At 64.9% G+C, this 23,829-nt stretch overlaps 2 protein-coding genes across 4 annotated transcripts; one reads left to right on the forward strand and one right to left on the reverse strand.

Moving 5' to 3' along the window:
* Positions 1 to 285: 285 nt before the first annotated feature.
* SCNN1D (sodium channel epithelial 1 subunit delta) lies at positions 286 to 4,995 on the reverse strand (the record flags this gene model as incomplete). Its single annotated transcript, XM_081086135.1, has 13 exons — positions 286 to 1,161; positions 1,309 to 1,384; positions 1,494 to 1,570; positions 1,712 to 1,769; positions 1,851 to 1,929; positions 2,070 to 2,187; positions 2,340 to 2,438; positions 2,542 to 2,705; positions 2,792 to 2,880; positions 3,059 to 3,249; positions 3,333 to 3,540; positions 4,411 to 4,784; positions 4,933 to 4,995. The coding sequence occupies 13 exons, from the start codon at positions 4,993 to 4,995 to the stop codon at positions 847 to 849; spliced, it is 1,911 nt and encodes a 636-aa protein (XP_080942261.1). The 3' UTR covers positions 286 to 846.
* Positions 3,167 to 21,584, forward strand: UBE2J2 (ubiquitin conjugating enzyme E2 J2). Of its 3 annotated transcripts, XM_081087488.1 has the most exons (9): positions 3,167 to 3,890; positions 4,434 to 4,647; positions 7,750 to 7,940; positions 13,405 to 13,535; positions 16,130 to 16,170; positions 19,456 to 19,558; positions 19,640 to 19,778; positions 20,366 to 20,446; positions 20,967 to 21,584. In XM_081087488.1, the coding sequence occupies exons 3-9, from the start codon at positions 7,926 to 7,928 to the stop codon at positions 21,249 to 21,251; spliced, it is 795 nt and encodes a 264-aa protein (XP_080943614.1). In that variant the 5' UTR covers positions 3,167 to 3,890; positions 4,434 to 4,647; positions 7,750 to 7,925; the 3' UTR covers positions 21,252 to 21,584. The 3 variants fall into 3 exon arrangements, with proteins under 3 accessions (XP_080943614.1, XP_080943615.1, XP_080943616.1); XM_081087489.1 differs by lacking the exon at positions 3,167 to 3,890 and having other exon boundaries at positions 4,073 to 4,647; XM_081087490.1 differs by lacking the exons at positions 3,167 to 3,890; positions 4,434 to 4,647; positions 7,750 to 7,940 and adding an exon at positions 9,514 to 9,685.
* The last annotated feature ends 2,245 nt before the right edge of the window (positions 21,585 to 23,829 follow it).

Here is a 23,829-nt window from a genome sequence, read left to right on the forward strand (position 1 = left end):
TCTGATGAAAACTGACTCCTGACACCCAGCTCCCATCCCGGGCCCCTCTGCTCTTCTCTGGCCTGGACTGTGGCTCCTGGTAGGAGTGAGGGTGGATGCCACCTGGCAGGGATGGTCTGGGCCGGGTCTTGTCCCCTGGGCAAGCCCTAGCCCTGAAGGTGGCCCCGCTCTCAGTCTTCCTGTCCCCCAGCCCACAAAGTGTCTGTGGCTCCAGGCGTGTGGAGGTGCAGTCCGAGGGGTCAGCTCACCCCGGAAGGTGACGGGGAGGCCTCGCGTGTTGTAGCACCAGGTGGAATTGCCAGTTTTATTACAAAGCAGCCCACCGAGGCCTCGGCCTGGCCCTGCCCTCCCTCCCACCTGCCGCGAGCTGAGGTGTGGGAAGACATGCTGACACAGGCAAACATGTAATTCAAACACAGACACGCTCCCATGTGGAGGCACCCCCTACATGTACATTTACATGAAGGGAAACACATGCATGCATGCACACACACATGTATGGGTGCGCGCACACACATGCACAGGTGCTCAGTCCCGCCTGGAACATAGGAATCCGAGTGGTGGGGACACTCCTCCTCCCTGCCCTGGGCTTCTTGAGAACCGTGAGGCCTCCATGGGGCAGGTGCTGCACCAGTGAGAGGCCCTGAAGTGCTGGAAGCCCTCGTACCTGCCTGCCAGCCAGCCAGCCAGCCAGCCCTTGGGCTCCATGCTGCTGCGTCCTGGGCCCGAGGCTTTGCTTGGCCGCCAGGGGGCCCCTGTGGTGCTGGGCAGGCCCCCCTGGGAAGCCAGGAGAGCCCACTGAGCCACAGCCCCCAGGATCAGACTCAGCTCCGGCTGGTTCAGGTGTCAGGAGTCTTGGGGGACCCACACTTGACCTAACTCTTCCGCTGAGACTCCGGCCAGCGCCCCGGGAGGCATCGCCGGCTGGGCCCCTGGGCGTGTGGCGTCATGCCCGCAGTCACCGGGCTCCTGGTTGGTCTCTGGCTTGGTGGGGGCCGCCTGCGGCCGGGACCCCTGCACGCGCCGGAGCCGGTGGCAGCCCAGCAGCACGGCCAGGGCCACGGCGTCGATCAGCAGCTCCAGCAGCTCCAGGACGGACAGGACGGAGGAGCCGAACCACAGGCTCCAGAGGCTGCCCATGGCCGACAGCAGCTGCGGCACCTGTGGCATCACGGACGTGAGCTTGCACAGGCACCTCCGCCCCCGCGCTCCTGTGTGGGGCCATGCCGCTCGGCACCCCACGCCTGGCGGGCACCCCGTGTCTGGCCGGCTGCTGCCCCTCCCCAGCCCTCGGACCCGCTGGCTCACCGAGTAGACGGGCGTCTCGTCCACCGTGCGGTAGTTGAGCTCCTGGTAGAAGATGTTCACCTTGGCCACGTTGCTCCTGGGGGGGCAGAGATGGGAGGGGCTGGGCCCTGGACCTCGGGGCACCGAGGGGTGAGGTTGGCAGGAGGAGGGCCAGGACATGACCTCCGGAGGAGGAGGGCACCCACCTGGGTCTCGGGCTCCAGCCAGGGCTCCGGCCAGGGTTCCGGGGGTTACGCTCGCCCAGCACGGCCAGGATCCAGTCCTGCACAGAAGGCTCCCTGTGACCGCTGCTCCTCCCAGCCCCCGAGGCACTGCAGGCCGGTGGGAGGGCAGGGACCGCCGGGGCGGAGGCGGGTCCAGCCTGCTTGTCCAGCCCTCACCCCACCCGCCCTCCGGGGCTCACCCCTGACTTGGAGGAAGGCCAGCTGGAGCTCCCCGCTGACAGCTTGTAGGAAGACTGCCTAGGGAAGACAGACCCGTCACGTCACACCCGCTCTGTGGTGCCCAGGCCGTGACCCCTGACCCCAGCCCTCCCCACTCACCTGCAGGGCCGGGGGCATCGAGAGGAGCAGGGAAGCCGGTGGGTCTCCAGTTTCCTGTAGAGGCGGTAGAAGCAGTGGCCTGGGGGGCGGGGTCACAGGGGAATCCGTTAGGGGAGACCCAGGGGTGCGCGGAGGTGTGCGGCCCAGCGCAGGGGGGCGGGGCTGCAGGGCTGTGGGGATGTGGGCGGGGCTTCAGGGCTGTGGGCGGGGCGGGCTCACCCCAGGCCGGGTGCCGCGCGGAGCTGCAGTACTCGGCCCCCGCCGGCAGGGGGTAGAAGTAGTAGCCGCAGGAGCAGGTGTTCACCATCAGTTGCTGGAAGCAGGAGACCAGGCAGGCCTGGGGGGCAGCAGGGCACCCGGGCTGGAGTCCCGAGGGGGCGGGGGGGGGGAGCAGCCATCCCTCCCCGAGGGCCTGCCACGGCCCGGTTCACCTCCCTCTTACCGGCCGCCCCCTTCCCCAGCCCTTCCCCACCCCGAGCCCGGACGCACCTGCCTGGTGTAGGTGGCGTTGTACAGCAGCCGGACGTCCACGCCCTCCCCGCCGTCCGTGCAGTGGCTGTAGGGGCTCCCGAGCCGGTGCACCTCGTCCTGCGGGGAGGGGTTCAGTTCCACCCGCCCGCCCTTGGACCCCAGGGCTGGGCAGGGACGCGGGAGGCTGGCCCTCCTCTGCCTGCGCCCCCCCCCCCCCCACCTCTCGGATGCCGATGGTGGTCTCCGTCCCGGGCCGGATGCTGAAGCCCCGGTGCTCCAGGAAGGGCGTGTGGTCCCGCGTGTGGACCATGACCTTGATGCCGGCCTCGGTGGACAGCAGCGGGAGGTCGTCCTGCTGCTCAGCCCTGAGGATCAGGCTGATCCCTGCGGGAGGGAGGCCGGGGTGAGGCCAGGCCGGGGCGGGGGGCACCCTGCCGCCCCCCCACCCCCCGCCCCGGGCTGGCACTCACCGTGGGTGATGCCCGGGCGCTGCGCAGTCCACATGCCATTGACGGTGTAGCAGCTGCCGTAGGTGGGGTGGTGGAACGTCCGGAAGTGCCTGGAACCAGGGCCACACTCAGATGGCACACCCCTTCCCCCACCACCCATCCCCTGTGGCCCACAGGGCCAGGCCTGCCTTATCTCCCTCCACAGCTGTTTGCCGCTGGCGGGGCCCACGGGTGGCACCCCTGCCCGCTTGGTGGGGCCTGGAGGACGGCCACCGCCCGCCCACTCACTGGGCCTGGCAGTCCTGGCCGTTGTAGCGGCAGGAGAAGACGAAGTGGCCGCCGTGGCTCTGGTGGCCGTCCTCGGGGCTTGGGGGCAGCAGAGCCAGGATGTCCACGTAGTGAAAGCGGTACCAGGCGCGCACGGCCGTCACGCCCGACGAGTAGGCGCGGTAGAAGCAGTCGCCGCCGGTGCTGTTACACTGGGGGGGGGGGGGGGGTCGGCTCAGCACAGACTCTCCCCGGCCCTGCTCTCCCCACCCCTGCGCCCGCCAGGGACACTCACCAGCCGGAAGCCCACTTTGTGCTGGCTGCCCGGGCTGCTCAGCCGCTCCAGGCGGACCCTGCGGTCCAGCTGGAAGGCGGGGACCGGGCCCGGGTCCTCCACGGGGGGGATGGCCCCGCTCGTGCTGAGGTTGAACCGATAGAGGGCGTAGATGTTCTCCTGGGCAAACGCGTCCAGGGCCTGCAGGTGTCTGCGCACCGGGCTGGGCCTGAGAGGGGCGAGCCGGGTCGGTCACCCCCAGGCCCCCCGCATGAGTCCCAGGGCGCCGCTGGGGCCAGACAGCAGCCCCTTCCTGTGTTGGGATGCCCAGACTGGAGACCCCGCCCAGCTCCCCTCATGCTCCCTGGCTGCCCGGCCCAGGTGCCTGCCAGGTGGCACGGATCACACCAAGCTGTGCCTGCTTCTTCCTTCTCCTTTTTAAGACCCACCCCTGCGGCAGGTCTCCGAGGTCCTGGCTGCACACAGGGTGGGCGAGGTGGAGTCATCAGTAACCCAGGCACCCGCCTGGCCAGTGTGGCTCCGTGGTTGAGCGTGAACCCAGGAACCAAGAGGTCCCAGGTTCGATTCCCTGTCAGGGCACATGCCCCGGTTGTGGGCTGAATCCCCAGTAGGGGGTGTGCAGGAGGCAGCCGATAGATGATTCTCATCATTGATGTTTCTCTCCCTCTCTCCCTCTCCCTTCCTCTCTGAAATCAATAAAAAAAAAATATATATATATATATATATTAAGCTCTAGCCAGTGTGGCTCAGTGGATAGAGCGTTGGCCTGCAGAGCAAAGGGTCCTGGGTTCGATTCTGGTCAAAGGCACGTACCTTAGTTGCAGGCTCCTCCCCAGCCCAGGCCCTGGTCAGGGCACGTGCAGGAGGCAAGCAATCCATGTGTTTCTCTCACATCGGTATTTCTTTCTGTCTCTCCCTCTCTCTCTAAAACTCAATAGAAAAATATCCTTGGGTGAGGATTAACAAAAAATTTTAAAAATATTAAAACAAATAATAACCGAGGCACACCTGGGGCGATGCAGGAACCCTGGTCCCGGCCCCCGGCCCCCGGCCCCCAGCGCACCCCCCAGGGCCTCACCGGTGCGGGTTCATGTCGCACAGAGTGACGGACGGGAAGAGCTTCCCCTCGGAGTGCATGGACACGGTCATGATGACGGGGTAGCGCCAGTACTGCTCGAAGAGGAGCCCGAACTGCCAGTAGAGCGCGCCCAGGGCACCCAGGAACAGCAGCCCCCAGGACGCCGTCTTGAGGCGGTTCTGGCTGGAGCAGATGAGGCGGATGGTGCCGTGCACCGTGGTGTTGGCGCAGAAGAAGGTAAACAGCTCCCTGAAGGAGCCGGGCAGCTCCACCAGCGGCTCCCCGGGCCCCTCCTCCATGGGGGGCGGTGGCGGGGCCTGGGGGCACTTGCAGGTCCTGGGCCCCACACCAGCTGCCTGGGCCACTGCGCCAGCCTGCGTCCGAGAAGCGGGCCTCAGCGGGGCCTGACCCAGCCGGACCCCCACCCAGGCCTCTCCACCCCGGCCAGGCGGGCTTCCAGTCTCTGTCCCTGAGAGCTCCCAGGACAGATGTGCCCCTCGGCCACCAGGGGCAGGGCCCCACCTGCTGAAGCTCGAAAGAGGCCCCATCTGGGGCTTGTCCACGCTGGGACTGACCCGCAGCCATGCCCACAACGCCTGGCATGGCCCCACCCCGCCTCCCCAGGCGTGTCTTATCAGGGCAGAGCCGAGCTGGGCGGTGGAGGCAGAGAGAGCAGGGCATGGGGGTCTGCCTGCCTTCCCCCAGGTGGGGCAGGGCCTGTGGGCAGGAGGAGGCCAGGTGACCTGCTCAGAGGAGAGACTGTGTCCTGTCCGTGGGCCAGGAGCCCAATATCGGGGGGACCTGGGAAGGCTTGACTCTGGGCCTCGATGGCCTCCCCCAGCTCTCCACATCCGCGTTGTGCTAGGATGACGGAGCCAGGCAGGTTGGCCGTGTCTGGGCCAAGGGTCAGGCCCGAGTGCCGCTCAGGGTTGTGGGCCGAGGGCAGGGCATGGTCCACCCAGCGGGGCCTTGGGCTTCAGGAAAAGTGGGCAGGGGCCAGCCAGTGGTCGTGACCCGAGGCCTAGGGAGTAGAGCCATGGCCTGCCTGGCCCCAGTCCTGCCCCGGAGGTCCGTGTCCCCAGGCCCACACCCCAGTGCACAGACGCAGGGCCCGAGCGGGCCAGACCTGCTGCCCTGGGCCACTGAGTCACGGCGCAGGCCTCCCGCGGACTTTCCGCACTGTCCCCATCGGGTCTGAATCATGGGGCCTCCGGTGACTGGGTGCAGGCGTCTGGGCTCTGGGCCCTTCCACCAACCGGCTGGGGTTGCCTGGGGAGGGGGCTGAGCCAAGGGAAGCGCCTGCTGGGGCTCAGCCAGCACACGGCTGCCAGGTATGCCGAGCGGGCTGCTCCCATGTGCTCTGAGAACATGCGTGTCCCAGCAAGCCAGCTGGGGTGGGGTGGGTGGGCCTCCCCCTCCTGTGGCCTTCGGTGTGTGGGCCCCCTACTTGCCTTGCCACCAGGAGCACGTGCCACCCCGGGGTCCTGCTGGTGGGAGCCACACGGCACAGAGCTCTGCCCACACCTGTGTCTCCCTCCCCGTGATCACGCTGAGCCCTCAGCCGTGGGTTGCAGGTGAGGCAGAGGACTCCGGAAGGGGCTTCTGACCCCAGCACCCATGTTGTCTCCCTCCTCCCTGCAGCCCCGCCCACTCCCACCCCCACCGGCCTCCCGGGGCAGAGGGGAGCTCTGGGGATTGAGACGGTTTGCCCATGATGCACTGGGCAAACATGGGCACAAATTCCGAGACACCTCAGATACAGTAGGAGCAGGGGGCTCCCCGGTCACACATGTACACGAATGTGTACAAACACGCTCCACACACACACCAAGCCCACAGTCAGTGGGGGCTCCGTGGCTCTCCTGCCCTCGCCCTGTGTGTGTGTGCGTGCGTGTGCGTGCGCGTGTGCATGCGTGTGGGTTCAGGGTCACACGTGGGACACCTCCCTCCACTTCAGGCTGGGGAGACCCCAGGACACGCTGCCCGAGGGCCCCACATCAGGTACCTGTGCAGGTGCCTCCATTCTCCCGGGGTAGGTGGCTGGACCGCGGCAGCTCCGGCAGGTGACAGAGGGATGTGGCCCAACACTGGCTGGGCTGCCTCCTATTTATAACAGGCTGCATGGGGCGAGGTGCTGGGGAGGGGCCAGCTGCCGGGGGCAGCCCTGCCTGTTCTGGACACGGAAGGGGAAGCCTTCGGGGACAGAGATGGGGTCCCTCCCCTGGGTGAGTGCCTGGGACCCTGACCCCAGCTGGGAATGAGGAGGTTCAGGTTTCTGGCGGGAGGGGAGAGGCCTGCGTTGGCGTGGGACCCGCGTGGATGCCAGATCTGCACCCCTGAGCAGACCTCTTGGTCCTTAAGGTCGATCTCCCTGAGGTGAGACACCTGCTCTTCCTGCTTCTGCAGACCGTGTGTGTCCCGGCCCCTCAACTCCCTGCTTTCTCCTCCTGCCAGGCCGGCCCGGCTCACTCGGCCAGGTCTGGGCACAGGTGTTTGTGGCTAAGGGCTGCTGGGCAGGGGCCTCTGTAACCAGAATCCAGGTGTCCCCCAGGGCCAGCCAGCCAGCCACTGGGACGGGCCCTACTTACGGGACCACCTGGGGCCTGGGTGTGGAGATGGCGCTTGGTGTCCCAAGGCACCCGGCTCAGCCTCCCCATCCGACACTGAGGCCAACACTGACCACACCACCCACTGCGATGCCACACCAGGCGCTAAGGACATCCCCCATACACTGAGACCACGCACCATGTGCACGGGCATGCCCTCTTACCCATGCAGGAGACATGCTACGTCATGGCCACGCACATGCTAAGACCACACACCACATGCTAACAACACACACCACATTCATGGCCCAAATGACACTGTCTCTGAGGCTGAAATCCTGGGCCCAAGTGTGGACGTGTGGGGCCAGGTGGGGTGCTGCAGGCAGGACAACCCAATGCCCCACCCCCAGGGGGACCCACCATCTGTGCTCCCACTGGGGCACCCAACACAACCCCAGGATGACCCAGAGGCCTCACCGTCCCAGATGACCAGAAATGCAGCCTAGGCCCAGGTTTGAGGGGTCAGCTCAGGCCCTATGCTTCCTCCTCCCCAGGGCAGGCCCTGGGTCCCTGGCACCGCACCCCAAATCAGTGCTGAGGCCTGCCAGGCCGTGCTGGGCCCCTTGGCTCTGGGGAGGGGGAGGTCACCGGCCTCATGGCTTTGGAAGGCGGTGGATGCTACCGGTGACGCCTGGGAGAGGGAAGTCGTGCTGGGGGCAGGGCTGGCCCTGGACTCATGGGGTGTGGGTGCGAATCATGACCGTGACACTGTGATCTTTCCCAAATTACTCAGCCTCTCGGAGCCCATTTCCTCTCCACGTGGAGGTGCCTCTCCCTGTGCAGAGGGGAACCCCCAGCCTCCCCAGAAGGAAAGAGGTGCAGGGAGAGGAGGTGAGCGAGCTGATTCCCACGGCTGAGGGATGACGAACAGTCCCGGCAGCCGCTCAGGTCCTGCCTCAGGGGCCCTGGATGCACCAGATTCAGGTGAGCTGCCCGCCCGCCCACCCTCTGCCCATGGACAGGGCTGGGCCCGTCGGTGCTTGGTGTCCACCATTCATTGTCCTGTGGTCAGTCAGCCTGCCCGAGAGCCACGTGGGCCTGCCCAGCAATGGCCCCTCTGGATCTGTCCCAGCCGACGACTACCTTCTGTCTCACAGTCAGGATGCAGCATCTTCCCAGGCACAACCTGTGGGGGGGCACCCCCCCCCCACATGGTCCTCTCCTGGCTGCCCCTTGAGGGGGTGTGGTGGGCAGTATGCTGGTCTCGCCACCCAGCCCCCACTTTGTCCAGACAACCTTCCCCCTGCCACCTGTCTGCCACCCTCCTGCCCCTCTGAACATTCCCCATGGTGGCGAGGGTGCCCTGCGTCTGGGGCTCCCCTCCCCTCGACCCACTCACTGGGGTGGCCGGCTCTGCCTCCCCTCCCCCAGGGCCAGGGAGGGGACCGTGGGAGCGGAAGCGAGCCTCCGTGCCTGTCCACGGTGCATAATGACCCTATTCATGGGCTGGGTGGAAACTTCGGTCGGGAAACAGTGGACGTATTTTTATGAGAACAGCTCTCCCCATGGGCAGGGGCCGGGCAGATGTGCCCACAGCGGACCCCACCTGGCACAGGTTCCGGCAGGGGCCAGACGCGGGCACCCAGGAACTGACTCTCAGGGGCCGTGGGCCGGTTTGGGGCACGGATGGGCCAGGGCCCTCCAACGCCTGGCCCTTCTCTGTTCAGTGGGCAGAAGAATTGGGCCCCAGCCGACTGGGAGGAGCCTTTTTTCCCTCCTAGATTTTAATATGTGTTTTTAAAAAATATACTTTATTGATTTTCTAAGGAGAGGAAGGGAGAGGGATAGAGAGAAACATCGATCACGTGCTTCCTGCACACCCCCTCCTGGGGATGAGCCCGCAACTAAGGTACATGCCCTTGACCGGAATCGAACCTGGGACCCTTGAGTCCGCAGGCCGACGCTCTATCCACTGAGCCACACCAGTCAGGGGAAAATTTTAATATGTTTTTATTGATTTTTAGAGAGAGAGGAAGGGAGAGGGATAGACATCGATTAGAAACATCACGCGTAACCCAGGCCCGTGCCCTCACCTGGAATCGAACAGCGACCTCTGGGCCCTTGGGTCGGCGCTCAACCACTGAGCCACACTGGCCGGGCGGGGTCGGGGGGGACCCTGGAAAGGCGGCGGGTGGGAATCCGGGTCCCAGGGTCTCAGGGGTCACCCTGTATCTGGGCCTGTCTTTCTCGGACGGCGCGTCCTCCTGGGCCGGAGTCCCGGGGAGAAGCGTACGGAGAGGGGGGTCCGGGACCCCTTGGTCCGATGACGGCCCCGCGGGACGGGGCTCTGGCGGAGGGCGGCCGGGCAGGCGAGGGCGCCCGGACCGCACCTGCCCCGGGGGTCGGGGCCGCTTGGCGGAGCCGCCGCAGTGCGCACGCGCCGAGTCCCCGCCCCGCCGGGAGGGTGGCAGCAGCGAGACGCGGGCCACGGCCTCCCGGCCGCCTAGAGCGGCCGCCGAGCGAGCCGCGCACCGGAACCGGAAGCGGGGACGGCCCCGCCCCCGGGCGGCCATCTTGGAGGCTGAGGCGGCGGCGGCGGCGCTGCGGCGGGGCGGTGGGCTCGGTCCGGCGGTGCGGCTCTCCGGCGCGGACCCCCTCTCCGCTCCTGCTCCGGCCTCGACCGCGGCGAGCCTGAGCGCGGCGGGGCCCACGCGCGGCGGCGGGGAGAGGTGAGTGCGCCGCGGACCGGCGGCGGGGCCTCGGCCGCGCGTCCATCCACGGGAGCCGGGGCGCGGGGGCAGGGGCGCGGGGCCCCGGGGTGCCCACCCCCGCCCGGCCTGCCGCTCGCGGGGCTCCGCCCGGGGCGTCCGTGCGCGGAACCCGAGGTCGGTTACGGCGGGCGCCCGGGGCTGCCGGCCGGGGTGGTCCTGCGGGAAACTTGGCGTTTGGTTGGCCGGCCGCACGGTGGGTCCCTTTCCGAAAGGCACCCGGTCGGGGCGCGCCGGTGGGCCCCGCGGGACGAGCCGCCGTGGCGCTTGGGGTCGGGGTGTCCGGGCTCCGTTGGGGCGGCCACAGGGGGCCGTTCAGCCGCCGCCGCCCTGACGGCGAGAGCCCCACGGCCTCCTGAGCCCCCGGAAGGCGGGTCCCGGGGCCCGGCCCCTCGAGGGCACCTGGCGGCCCTGCGGGCGGGAGCGGGACTCGGTCCCGGCGGACAAGTTCCTCGTCTGTGTCGGGTTCGCTTTCCTTTCCGGCGAGTGGCCGCTGCCGGCCCGGACGCTGGCCCGGCGTCCACTTCTAGTTGCGTTTCCGCCGGAGGCCGCCCGGCGGGTCTCCATTCAGAGCCCGTTCCCCGCCGTTCAGCGCGGGGCCCGGCACCCACCGGCCCGGCGGGCGGAGCGCCAACAGGTGCCCGGGAAAGGCGGTGCCTCCGGCGTCCGGAGAGGGACCCGTGGGTGTCACCCAGCGGGAGCGTCCCGTGTGCAGGCGCCGGGCGGGTGGGGTCTCGGTGCCCAGAACCAGCGGTTGACAACCTGTGCGTCTTGGCAGCGCCGTCCGCGGGCAGGTCCCCGGGTGGTGGCGGAGCGGCCTCCGTGGCCTGGGCTCCCCGCCAGCCGTGAAGCAATCCCGGTGGCGACCGGAGAGACCTCCCTCCCAGTCCGGGGCCCGCAGGTCACGTGCCTGTCCGGCTGTCGGGCCAAGGTCTCATGCCACGCTGTCACCTGAGCTGCGTGGACGCGGGCGGGAGCCGAGCAGGTGAACAGATGCTGCGCAGTCCGTCCAGTGCGACTGAGGGACTCGCGTCCTGCAGGTGGTTGCCTTCCTTCAGCTTTTGGTTGTGCTCCTGAGCAACCCATCCTGGGTCTCTCTCTCTCTCTCTCTCTCTCAGAGCGAGAGGCCCAGGCAGCATGGCTCGGGTTGAGCGTGGACCTAGGAACCAGGAGGTCACGGTCCGATTCCCGGTCAGGGCCCACGCCGGGTTTGCGGGCTCCCTCCCTAGTGTGGGGCGTGCAGGAGGCAGCCCATCAGTGATTCTCGTCAGTGATGTTTCTATTTCTCTCCCTGCCTCTCTCTCTCTCTTAAAAATATGTTTTTATTGATTTCAGAGATTTCCTTCCTTGTAACACACCTGACGTGCTCGGTCTGGGGGACTTGGTGTGCGGGAGCCTGAGACGGGCCAGGGTGTGGGCAGGTGCTGCGCCTGTTCGGAGGGGACAGTGGGAGCCGTCTCCCGGCAGCCCCTGGAGGGTCCGGAGAGCACTGTTCTGTGTGCGGAAACGGGAGCCGTTCCTTGTGCCAGCTGAGCAGTTGGGTCATAAACGTGACCTGGAAGCTCAGGGCTGTGGAGGCAGCAGGGAGAGGGCAGCCTGTGCTGGGCAGGTGTGGCCAGTGGTGCCTGGTGGCCGCCTGTTAGCCTGCAGGAGTGTCCGGCGCGGCCCCTCGCCGGGTGCAGGCCCGGCTGCACTGGAGCCACCGTGCGTAGTTCTGTGCACACGGTGCGACCTCAGGGCGAACGTGAAGGGAGCCGAGCAGACCCTGTGGGGGCTGTGCTTGGTGCCAGGTGCTGGCCCAGGTGAGCCACCTGGCCCTGGGCATCTCCGGGCAGAAGCTTGGGAGCAGCGCCGTGTGGGCAACGCCGCCTTCCAGGCTGGTCTGTGGCTGCGCCTGGCACATAGCTGTCTGCTGGGGCCTGGCGGGCAGCTGTGTCGTATGGAGCTGGGCCGGGGGCGGTCAGTGAAGGAGAGAGTGGAGGCTTTTGAGGGACTGGGCTTTCGAGCGGCACCGGGCAGGGCCAAGGTGAGTTTCCGCCAGGAGACGGGGCTCCCGGGCAGCCGTGTGCTCATCAGAAGGGGTTTGGACCCGAGGCGGTTCCGTGGCCTCGGGAGCTCGGGAGTTGGGGGCTGGAGGCTTTTAGAGGGGCTGGTGGGCAGGGGAGGGGTGGCGTGGCACTTATCTGCTTGGCTGTGGGGGGTCCTCAAGGACTGTGGTCAGAACTGCGGTGACCAAGTTAGCCTGACTTCGTGTCCAGGCAGGACTGAAACGGAGGGACGAGAAGCCAGGAGGCCAGGGTGAGTTGGGGGGAAAGGGGAAGGGAGGGAAGCAGGGTTCTGAGGGCGAGGGACCTCAGCCAGCAGCAGGGGTGGGTGATGGTGCGCGCAGAGGACCCCTGGGGCGCCCTGCTGGAGGCCCTGGGTGCGGAGCGAGCACACCAAGCTGGTTGTGGTCTGTGGGGCTGGTGCTCTGGGGCGGGTTCGAGCTCTGATGAGGTGACGCGGGAGCGGAGGCAGGAGGGAGGGAGCAAGCCCATGGCTGACCCTAGGGCACACATGTGCGGAGGCTGGAGGCTGGAAGGGCAGGCGTGGTGGGGGTGGGCGACCTCAGGTTTGTAGGGACAGGGAGGTCCGGTGGAGAGAGAGCCCGGCCACCACTGTCCGGTGCTGTGGCAGATGAGCTGGAACACCGGGTGGCAGAGGGCGGTGGAGCGGGGTGAGCGGGAGGCCAGGCTCCTCCTCCGCTGCCACATCCACTCTGCCACCCCGAGCCCGGTGCCCCCTCCTTCCTGCCCTGCACACCCTGTGCCCCTGCTGTCGGTCACACTCTGGACCAGCGGCTTTCACACTTCATTTTTAGCAGCATGACTTTCTGCCTTTCCACTTACGTTATGAGAAACTCTAGTAGATGAAGCAGTTGGGTTGGAGCTGTTCTGGTGCCTGTGAGCGTGGGGCGCCCTGTCTCCCCATCTCTGGGGCACAGCTGTGGTGTCCCAGGGCTCCCTGCCCCAGGCCATCTCTTCTCTTGAGTGACTGCCTTTGGTGCTGCCCTGCACGTCCTGCCTCTCCCACGCCGTCCTGTCTGTCCCTGCTGCCCCGTCCATCCTGACGCACCTGAACGCTTGGGCCTGAGACCCTCTGGAGCAGGCCTGGCCTGGCCTCCCTGGCACCTTGTTCGCCACCGTCTCTGCTCCTGACGCCGTGACCCGCGCCGTCCTGGGCACAGGGCTTCCTCAGGCCTCTGCCCTGCCCAGCACATGCACCTGAGTCCTTCACGGGTCCCGTCTCTCCAGAACCAGAGAGGCTCGTTGCTCCTCTGTTGCCCGTGCTGGGGGTGCAAAGGGGGGTTTTGCAGGGGCTGGTGGGTGCGTCCTGAGTGCTGTGTCGTCATGGAGCACAGAGCTGAGTGATGTGTGCAGTGACCCGGGTCCGGTCCGGCTTCAGACACCCACCGGTGGCTGCTTGAAATTGGATCACCTGAGGCTGCTAATGAGCGTTGTGGCAGGGCAGGTGGGACGGGACCGTGTGGCCTGCGCTGTTGGGGTGGGTGCGTCGGGACAGCGCAGCCGTGGAGCTGGGGCCGTGCGAGACGTGCACGAGTGATGGCTGCTGGGCTCTGGGCAGTGGCTCCGTGGGCTGTGTCCTGGTCCCAGGTGAATACACGTGTTTACTTTCCACAGATGAGCAGCAACAGCAATAAGAGAGCTCCAACCACAGCCACCCAGCGACTGAAACAGGACTACCTTCGGATCAAGAAAGACCCAGTGCCTTACATCTGTGCCGAGCCCCTCCCTTCCAATATTCTTGAATGGTGAGGCCCTGCATGGTCAGTCACCCTCCCTGACGCACCCAGGTTCCCGCCGTTGGTGGGGGGCTTGGGACTCCCATCCCGGAGCTCGGAAAGGGGCTCCTGCGCCCATTGGCAGAGCTGGTGGACGTCGGGAGGCCTGCAGACATTCCTCGTGGCGGCAGCTGGGACACAGCGGGCTGTCCTTGACCCCTGCCGCGGGTGTCAGAAAGGGCCCTTCCGGGAGAGGACTGCGTCTGGGAACCCACGGTTGGCTCTGGTGTAGCTCACAGCTGCTGGGGGAGTTCCTCTCTCGTGTCTCCTCTGCCCTTTGCTCCTGGCCGTGGAGGAGCCTGCTCTGCCCGGGGGAGTGGGACAGAGGGGCGGGCCCTGCACTGGCCTGCAGGTGCCGTGGGCTGTGTGCCTCTGCACACGCCTTCCTCGGAATCCTTCCTCGTGTGAAAGTGGGTCAGGAGGCTGCACGCCTCTACGAAAGGCTGCCCTTAGCAGGGTGGCTGGGGATTTTGAGAAATGAGGTGTAGGGCTAAATACTAAGAGGCGTTTTCTCTTTGTTTGAAGAGTATTTTACATTTTAATCTTAAAAAGGAACTAAAACTTTTAAAAAAAAATCCAGAGGAAAGAGATTTAACTAAGTTAAAAACAAGTATTTTCCAACTGGGCAGTTTGTAAAGTTATTGATTTCAGAGAAAGGAAGCGGGAGAAAGAGATAGAAACATCAATGATGAGAGAGAATCATTGATCGGCTGCCTCTTGCACACCCCCCACTGGGGATCGAGCCCGCAACCCGGGCATGTGCCCATGACCGGAGTCGAACCCGGGACCCTTCAGTCCACAAGCCGACGCTCTATCCACTGAGCCACTTTGGCTCAGTGGTTAGACTGTTGCCTGTGGACTGAAGGGCTGTGGGTTCGGTTCCTGGTCAGGGGCTTTACCTTGGTTGCAGGTTCAATCCCTGGCCCATGCAGGAGGCAACCAGTCGATATGTCTCTCTTGCATCCATGTTTCTCTCTTTTTCTCTTCCCTCCTCCCTTCCTTTCACTCTCTCTGAAAATCAGTGGGAAAAATATCCTTGGGTGAGGATTAAAGAAAAAAAAGTATTTCCAGATGGGACAGGTGTCCAGGGGATCTGGCCCACCTTCCTTGGCTTACAGATGAGGGGGCGCTGGCAGGTGGGGTGTGGGTTCTCAGGGTGATGGCCTCGGCGTGAGTGGGGAGGCAGTGTCCCCGCAGGGCTCTCCCTGCCCCCAAATAATGGCCAAAAGCAAGTGTGGCCCCCAGGACACAGAAGATGCAGGGACCCCTCCCCCCATCGAGTCAGGGTCCCCAGATTCAATCATTTGCTAAGAGGATCCACTGTTACGGTTTATTACAGTGAGAAAGCACAGGGCAGAGTCCATAGGAGACCAGGCACAGCTTCCTGTCCCCATGGACTCACGGACACTCCACCGGGAGCCCGTTAGAGACCCCGCGCCCAGTGTTTCCAGCTGGGGGGTCTCATGGGCACCTCTGCCTGGCACCCCAGAGTCCCAGGCTGCAGGCCCCAGGCGTGGGAAGACCGCAGTGGCCGGCCACTCGGCAGACAACAGCAGCACTTCCTGGATGAGGCCTGTCCGTCCTCTGAGCTGGTGCTGCCCGGGCCCTCCCTCCACCCAGTGCTGTGGGCTCTCCCTCCACCCAGTGCTGCCCGGGTCCTCCCTCCACCCAGTGCTGTGGGCTCTCCCTGCACTTGCTTCTCTCCTCTCCCTGTGCTCAGCTTGGCCAGGAACTGGAGCAGCAACTGGAATTAAGGCCACACTCCTGGACGTGTCATGTGTTTAGCTTTGAGGGCTTTTCCTGGTCTTCTGACGTAGGATCACAGTGTGTGTGTGTGTGTGTGTGATCATATCAGCCAGGAGTTAGCAGGTGTCTGATGGTGGTGGTAACAGGCTGTGTGTGGAGGTGGGAGGAGGTGGTTGGAGGCAGGTCTGTCTGCTCTGGCGTTTCTGCTTATCTTACCTCCACTTTCTCCTTCGTGCTTTTCTGCTGTCTGAGCGTCTTAAGTCCAAACTCCTCTGGTGTGAGCTGAAGCCTCCCCTGGGTCTGGGCAGTGGACGTGTGTGCAGCCCGGGCTCCAGGTGCAGGCGGTGGTGACGGCAGGCTGTCCCGTGGCTTCTGCTCGAGGCAGCCCCTCTGCGGTGGAGTCCGATTCTTGTGGGACGTGGACCCTGAGCAGAGCCGGCTCCTGAGCGGCTGTCCCGTCTCGCCTTCTGCGGGGATATGGGCACCCAAGGGACACGGACCTTCAGTGGTGCTCACGGAGGCTGGAAATGACGTTTTTAAGAGTGTCAGTTGGCGTTAATGGTCAGAGAGGATTACTCTCACATTGTATTGTGGAGGCAAAGTGCTTTGTGGAAACCTGGAAGATGGGTGACGAAGGGCCGGCTGCCCCAGAGCCTGGGGGCCTCGCAGGGCCTCCCTGGTCGGCCCCTGACCTTCAGTGTCACTGATGGATCGCCTGTGGGTGTCCGGTTTGGTGGCCCTGCAAACCCTGGCCTTGGAGTGGCTCAGATGGGGGGAGTTGGGCACCCCAAAGCCAGCTAATTTTCTCTCTCCCTCAGGCACTATGTGGTCCGAGGCCCTGAGATGACTCCTTACGAAGGTAAGTCGAGCCGCTGCTCGGGCTGGAGAAGGGGAGTGCGGTTTGGGCAGCTCTTGCTGCCAGTGCCCTTCCCTTGTAAATGGCCCTCTTTCCACGTGGTCTCGTTGGGAGCTCATGCTCCTGTTTCTCCGAGTCCTGGGGAGTTTGCTCAGAGTGTGGTTTTGTGCGTGTCTCGGGGACCATGTCCCAGTGGCCGTCTGTCCGTGGTGGGGTGGTGCCCAGGTTCCGGGGTCAGCGGGGTCAGGGCCAGGTGAACAGTTTGCCTGGTTCTCTTGCTGTTTCTGAAGGGGGTGTTGTCGAGGGGAAGACAGGTGTATTGGCCGCTCTCTCTGGCCAGTCCTGGGCTCAGGGGTGGCCCCTTGTGTGGACAGGGCACTGAGGTGTAGAGAGGCCCTGGGACCTGCCTCTCTCCTGGCTCCTGCTGATGCCATCAGGGTGCCGGTGTCACTTACAGCGCAGACCTTGCAGCTGTCAGCCGTGTCTGGGAGCATCAGCCTGGGACTAGGGCACAGCTGTGCCCAGGTGGGCAGAGCTTTCGCTTTCTCACCGTTAGGTCCTGGCTAGAGCACTGTGTGGGGTGTGTATGAGATTCCACTCGAGAAGAGTTGTGCTGTAGAGAAGGTCTGAGCATGCTGGCGTCAGGCGTGGGCAGCTGAGCGGGAGGGAGGCTCTCTACGGCCCAGGGTCCCCTTCTGGGAGGGTTTGCCCAGGAAACGTGTCCAGAAGCAGACCTGTGGGGTGGGCATGTTGCTGGGGTGACAGGGGGACATCCCAGTGCCCAGCAGCGGTGCGGCTCACTGATGGCCGCCAGGTGGGGTTCCTGGAACTCTGGAAAGATGGGCTTCGGAGCAGTGCCCGGCCGTGTGAAGATGCTGATGCAACCCGAGTGTGTTTTTAATGAGCTTGGCTAGAATGAGCTGCCAGTCCCCTCAGCTCAGCTCAGCTCAGCTCAGCTCAGGGCTGCCCTCTGCTGACTGCTCTCAGTAGGGTCTCCATGGGACCAGCCGAGTTGCTGCCTCAGTCTGTCCGTCCGGGAGGGACAGCTGTCTGGGCTCTGAGTCGGGCCTTTGTGGCCCCTGAGGGGTGACTGTCCTTCCATTGCTCCTCCTCTGGCTCCTGGGCGTTCTGACCGTGCTCCCCGTCTCCCATGTCTACGCCATCCCTGTCTCGGGCCCCACTGTCCAGCTCTCTCTGGGCACAGCCAGCCCTGCGGTCGACACCTGTGTGCCCATTGCTGGCGCTGCCACAGAATCTCCGGGCTGGTCTGCAGACCTCACCCCTCCCGTCAAACCCAGACACACACAAGCTTTTTCTCAAGTTTTTACTCTGAAACTTACACGGAAGGCAAAGGACCTTGAGGGTAGATCGCTCACAATTTTAAAAAGAAGAAAGTGGGAGGAGTCCCTCTGCCCGATGACGTGTGTCTGGAGGGAGAGGCGTGGGGACAGGCCTGGGTGGGGCCGCAGGCGTCTGCGAGTCCATGGCCCACAGACTGTTGACCGAGTTGCAAAGGGAGTCGAAGCTGCCCCCACAGTCTCCCTCCCATTGTGGCTTGGTCGCCCTCGACACTGGAATGCAGGGTGCAAGCTGCTGGCACGGGTCCACGTCTGGCACCCCGCCTTGCCCTTCCCGCCCGGAGGCCCTCTCAGGCTCCCCTCAGCCAGGCTCTCCCGGAGCTCCCTGTGTGGTGTGGAGCGTGTGTGGAGGCTCAGGGATTACCGTGTGTGCCTTGCAGTGGGCTGTCCCCTCCCTGCACGGCCTCTGAGGACAGCGGTGTGGCCAGCTCTCACTGGGGGGTTCTCAGGGCCCTGGGCTGCTCTGGTCTCTCCGTGGGCGATGGGGTGGGCGATGGGGGAGGAGCTGGGCCGCTGTGTGTGCTTAGAGGTCAGTTTTCTTGGCAGGCCCCTCACGCCCTCCACTGCGCTCACAGGTGCTGTCCTCGCCGTCAGGCCGCTTCCTGAGGGGGACAGGGCCTTCCTAGTGGGTGTGTGAGTGTGAGTGTGAGTGCCGTGTCTGCCTGTGGAGCTGGCCCCACAGATGGCCCTCGGGGGCGAAGGACAGTCGCGTGAGGCGGCCGGGGCACTGCAGCCAGACAGGGCGGTGCAGGCCTGACCCCAGCCTGGCCTTGGGGCAGAGCCCTTGGCTGTTTGGGATGGCGTGTGCCAGGCCTGGAGGCGGGACCGTGCCTGGGTTGAGGACAGGCAGCGCTCCTCAAACCACAGTGAACGTGCACGTGCACACGCGCACACATCCCGGTCGGGGTGGGCCCAGGCTCGGCATTTCCAACAGGCTCTTGGGGGCTGCCCTAGAGTGAGGGTGAGGCCTCGGGGGGTGGACGGGTGGATCTCGAGCTGCGTGGGGGGGTGGAGACGGTGAGGCCAGCCAAGTGCCGGCTCTGGACCCGCTGGAGGGGGGCTGGCAGGGTTTGCTGACAGAGTGGGAGTGGTGGGTGCAGGGAACCCAGATTTTGGTCTGAACAGCTGAGAGATGGGGTTGCTGTTTGAGGAAAGGGGCAGAAGTCCGTCTGGGACCTTTCTGGGGTTTGGAGAGGGGTCCGGGGTCCAGGTTCCAGGCAGAGGTGCCAGTCGGAGGGAGAGCCGTCACGGTCTCCCCGTGTCACGTGACTCAGGTGAGGCCCCAGGAGTGAGGCCCCAGGGGAGAGCGCCAGAGAGCTGGGTGCTGCACCTCAGGCGAGGAGAGGAGGGGGGCCAAGTGGGTGAGGGGGGCTCGAGGAGGCAGGGTTAGGCGTGGTCTCACCCCGTGCTGTGGGGAGGCCTGTGACCTCGAGGTCAGGTCTTGGGGGGGGGCCATGATGGAATGTGATCTGGGGAGATGGCAGCCTGGACATGCTCCCAGCGACAAGATGGGGGCAGGTGGCAGGAATTGGATGGTGTGGGGGTCAGAGTTTGTCTTCTGTTGTTGTTAAGGTGGGAGGGAGGGTGGGCTTGCCTGCTGCAGAGTGCAGTTTGGTGGAGGAGGAACGGGTGGGTGGGGAGGGGGCCTGGAGAGGTGACCTCAGCAGACACGCTGTGGGTGGGTGCAGGGGGCGAGGGGCATGCGGGAGCCGTGGGGCTGGCCGCCTGTGTTCCCGGGATGGTCAGCAGGTGGGCACCGCTGGGGGCCTGTGAGCAGGTGGGTGGGGTGGGTGCAGGTGGGGCCTGGAGAGGGTGGGGGGGTGGGAGGGAGCAGGTGGGGGCTGTGAGCATGTGGGTGGGTGGATGGGTGCGAGTGAAGAGTAGGAGGTGCTCTGTAGACCATGACCCGTCTTTCTCTGTGTCTGTGCAGGTGGCTATTACCATGGAAAACTAATTTTTCCCAGAGAATTCCCCTTTAAACCTCCTAGTATTTATATGATAACCCCCAATGGAAGATTTAAGTGCAATACGAGGTAAGGCGCTCTGCTCTGCCCTGCTGCTGAGGCCAGACCGCGGCCGTGACGGGCACTCTAGTGAAGGCCCCTGTTTTGCAGGCTGTGTCTGTCCATCACGGACTTCCACCCAGACACCTGGAACCCGGCCTGGTCCGTCTCCACCATCCTGACGGGGCTCCTGAGCTTCATGGTGGAGAAGGGCCCCACCCTGGGCAGCATAGAGACCTCGGACTTCACGGTGAGGGGGGAAGGGGGGAGGGGCGAGGGCCTGGTGGGGGCTCCGCCCATGTCCCTGCTCCCCAAGCACCGTGGACCCTGGGCCCTGGGGTCCCCTGTTCTCGGCTGAGCTTCCTGCAGACCCTGAGGGTGTCGCGTGCAGTCACAGCGCCTACTCCTCTTGTTGACTGTTTTTTTGTTTTGTTTTCTAAATATATGTTTATTGATTTCAGAGAAGGAGAGGGAGAGAGAGAGAGAAACATGAGTGAGAGAGAACCATTCATTGGCTGCCTCCTGCACGCCCCCTACTGGGGATCGAGCCCGCAACTCGGGCAGGTCGTGCCCTTGACTGGAATCAAACCCGGGACCTTCAGTCTGGAGGTTGATGCTCTATCCACTGAGCGACACCGGCCAGGGCTGTTGCCTGGTTTTTATTTCTCTCTGTTTGGATAAGCCTTCGGACTGTAAGTGAGCCGACTGTGGAGAACAGCTTGTCGGGTGTGTCCAGCAACGTGAGGGCAGCAGCCCTTGACTAAATCACCTGCTTTTGGGATTTTCGAGGATTGACGTTAACCTTTGGGTTGACATTTCCCTTCTCTTTCTTCCTAGAAAAGACAACTGGCTGCACAGAGTTTAGTGTTTAATTTAAAAGACAAAGTCTTCTGTGAGTTGTTTCCTGAAGTTGTGGAGGTGAGCGTGGCAGTGGTTGTCAGCTTTGCTTCCCTGGGTTCGGGATTCAGTTGTTTCCAGAAAAACTGTGTGCTCCTGCACATCCCAGCTGCAGGCGAGAGCAGGAGGGAGCTCACAGCGCTGCTTCCGGGCAGCAGGCCTGCCCCTCAGGCTCCGGGACCGCAGGGATGGGAGGGCAGAGCTGGGGAGCGGCCAGGGGCACGGGGCCTGGGTGTGGAGCTGGCCAGCTGAGCACCGGCGTGGGGCCAGGAGTGGGGAGGGCCCTGCGTGAGAGCTGGGAGTGCTCCCTGGTCCTGGTGGCCGTGAGCGGAAGGCTGGCTGCATTCGCTCAGGCCACAGTGACCAGGCCACTCGGACCTGGCTCAGTCCTGGGCCCTGAGGGGCAGGTTGGGTGATGGTCTGTAACTGGGTGGGCGCCAGGATTAAGCCCCAGCCGCCTCCATCTTGGTCTCCACGGGGGCGGGGCCTCCTGGCCCGACAGGAGCTGGTCCGCTCAGACCCCTTTGTCTCCTCCTCTCAGGAGATTAAACAGAAGCACAGAGCACAGGACGCGCTCAGCAGCAGGCCCCCGGCACTGCCCTTACCCGACGTGGTTCCCGACGGGGACACGCACCACGGCCAGCACGGGCTGCAGCTCCTCAACGGGCACGCGCCGGGGGCCGGACCCCACCTCGCGGGCTTCCAGCAGGCCAACCGGCACCACGGACTCCTGGGCGGCGCCCTGGCGAACTTGTTTGTTATAGTTGGGTTTGCAGCCTTTGCCTACACGGTCAAGTATGTGCTGAGAAGCATCGCGCAGGAGTGAGCTGCACGCCGGACGCAGAGGCGATCAAGAGCGAGGGACGGCCGAGCCTGACGCTGGCTGGCTGGACGCACCATCCGCCCGCCCAGCGCCTGGGGTTAGCTTTTTAAAAACCATTAAGAGGAAAACAAAAACCAGAGTGAGGGGCTTGGACTGGAGCGTAGACACGAGTCCCGCCCACGCGCCCTGGTCTCGGCTGTGGAGCTCGGGTGGCGGAGGAGGGGCCTCACGCTGTGGTTCTGTACCTCATCTCCTGCATTGTCTTTGGACATGTTTTAGTAAACCTGTTTTTCATTTTATAGATTTGATCACTTAAAATATAAAACTCAATGCCTACGAAGTGCTCTGCCTGCATTCTTGGTCCCTGGGCTCTGACCCACCGGGTGGGGCCGGGCCAGCTGCCCAGAGACCGCCTGCGGCCGGAGCCGGCTGTGTTCACTTAGAGGAGCCGGAGAGCCTCTCACTGTGACCACAAGGTGTCGCCTTGTCCTCGGAGTGGCTGGGAACCCAGGGCAGAGCTGCCTCCCGGCTCCGGGTGCCCAGAGCCCTTGCTCTGAACTCCTGGGGTCCGGGTGGCCCAGGAGCCCCTCCCACGCTGTGGAGGCTGAGGCCCCCGACAGGCGGGCTCTGCACCTGGGAGCTCCCTCACACTTGGTCCAAACCTTGGGCTGACCCAAAGCTAGGCTCTCCGCTCCCTTCAGGGCGGGTCCACTGGGTACTGGCCCTGCTGGAAGGTCGCACGGGCACGGGCATCGCGGAAGGAAGGGGCAGAGCCTGCGGGCATTGCCTCCGTTTGGGGCCTGACAGGCCTGGACCTCCTCCGTCTGCATCTGTGCTGACTGGTTCCCGGGATCCACGGTGACACTGAGCCGCTCCAGAGCCGCGGGGGCGGGCACTCTCACCGTTGGCTGTTCGACTGTTTATTTTCAACTGCCCTGTGGTCGGCCGCTGTGTGTTTAACCCGCTCTCGTGAAAAGCTCTTTCGTTATGTTTTTGTTCCTAAACGTTTTGCTGTTTGTGTGGGTGGAAGTGCACCTGCTGGCCTGTGGCTGGGCTGTGGGCATGGCCCTGCGGCTGCAGCAGAGGCCACGTCCCGACAGTGGACGCTGGTGGGAAGGCCACGCGGCTGGGCCCGCCCTCCATCCTCAGCCGCTCGAGGGCGAGTCGGGGTCAGCGCCTGTTCCACACTCGAGATCTCTGAGGCCCGCGGGAGGCGGACGGCCACGCAGACGGCACTGCTTCCTTCCTGCGAGGCCCTCGGCGGGGGGCTGGCCCTGTGCCCCGCTCAGTGGTCAGTGGTGCCTCTGGCCCAGCTATCTGACCCTCGGTGTCCAGCCCTGGGTCTGGTGTGCAGTCCCTGCTGGTGGGCAGCTGCCTGTCCTCAGACTCCTCTTTGGACCTGTGTCCCCGCCCGTCGGCACAGCCGTCAGCTCCTCGAGGGAGCAAAGCCTGAACCGAAACTGCGTGGAGCTGTGAGGCGTCTTCGTGGGGGGCGAGGCCTTGGGGAAGTGCTTCCCACGTCTCTCCCTGGGGCTGATCCCCCAGGTCTCGGTCTGAGGCTGGAGTGACCCCTGCTCCAGGGCCGGGTGGACGGCCTGCTGTGGGGCTGTGCCCGGGGCTCCTGTCCTCCCCGAGCGTCAGGGTGTCCGGGGTCTGGGCTGGGCTGGGAGCTGGGTGGGTGAGGACACCAGCAGTGGCCTGAGCGTCGCCTGGGGGTGGGGGGCAGCTGGTGGCTGTGGCAGGAAGGCCTGGCAGCTCCCTCTGGCCCTTTTCCAGGTGGCGCCAGTGCTGGAGGCTGGAAGGACCCTCCGCGTGGGGGAGGGGCACTGGAACTCTGACATGCACCCTCAATCCCCAGCCCGAGGGCCCAGCGCCCCCACTGCTGAGCTGGTCTGGCCAACACCCACAGATCAGGGAGGGCTCCCTGTTCCCAGCTTGTGAAGGGCCTGGAGCCAAAAGCTGGACCTAGGGCTCCGGTGGGCGGGGCCTGTTCGAGGCCCGGCCTCTCGCCCCCACCACCTGGCTCCCTGTCCAGCGGCAGAGCCGCCCGCGTGGGCTGCTGGTCCAGTTCAGGTTCATTGCCAGTCGCACCGCTGACACGCAGGCTCCGAAGGACGGGCCCCCGGGACGCAGGTGCCCAGCCTCCGGGGAGGGGTCTCCTGGGCCGCCTTTCCTGACCCCATGCTGGTGCCACCCACATTTGGGGTGCAGCTGGGCGGGGCCCCAGGGCCCTCCTCCATACCCAGGCGACTGAGCTGGACACGAGGGAGCTGAGGCTTCAGTGGTGCGCTCAGGGGTCACAGAACCTGCGCTGCACCCGGCTGGTGCGGCTCAGTGGTTGAGTGTTGACCTGTGAACCAGGAGGTCACGGTTCGATTCCCAGTCAGACACAGGCCCGGGTTGTGGGCTGGATCCCCAGTGTGGGGCGTGCAGGAGGCACTGTCAGTGACGCTCCCTCATCGTGGATCTTATCCCCATATCCCCCCCTTCCTCTCTGACGTCAGTAAGCAATAGATTTGAAAAAGAAAAAGGACCCGGCTGTTGTCCAGGTGTGACCACCTCGGCCCCAGCAGGAGGGAGA

Source organism: Myotis nattereri (genome assembly GCF_964212035.1).
Source record: "Myotis nattereri genome assembly, chromosome: 3".
Taxonomy (NCBI): Eukaryota; Metazoa; Chordata; class Mammalia; order Chiroptera; family Vespertilionidae; genus Myotis; species Myotis nattereri.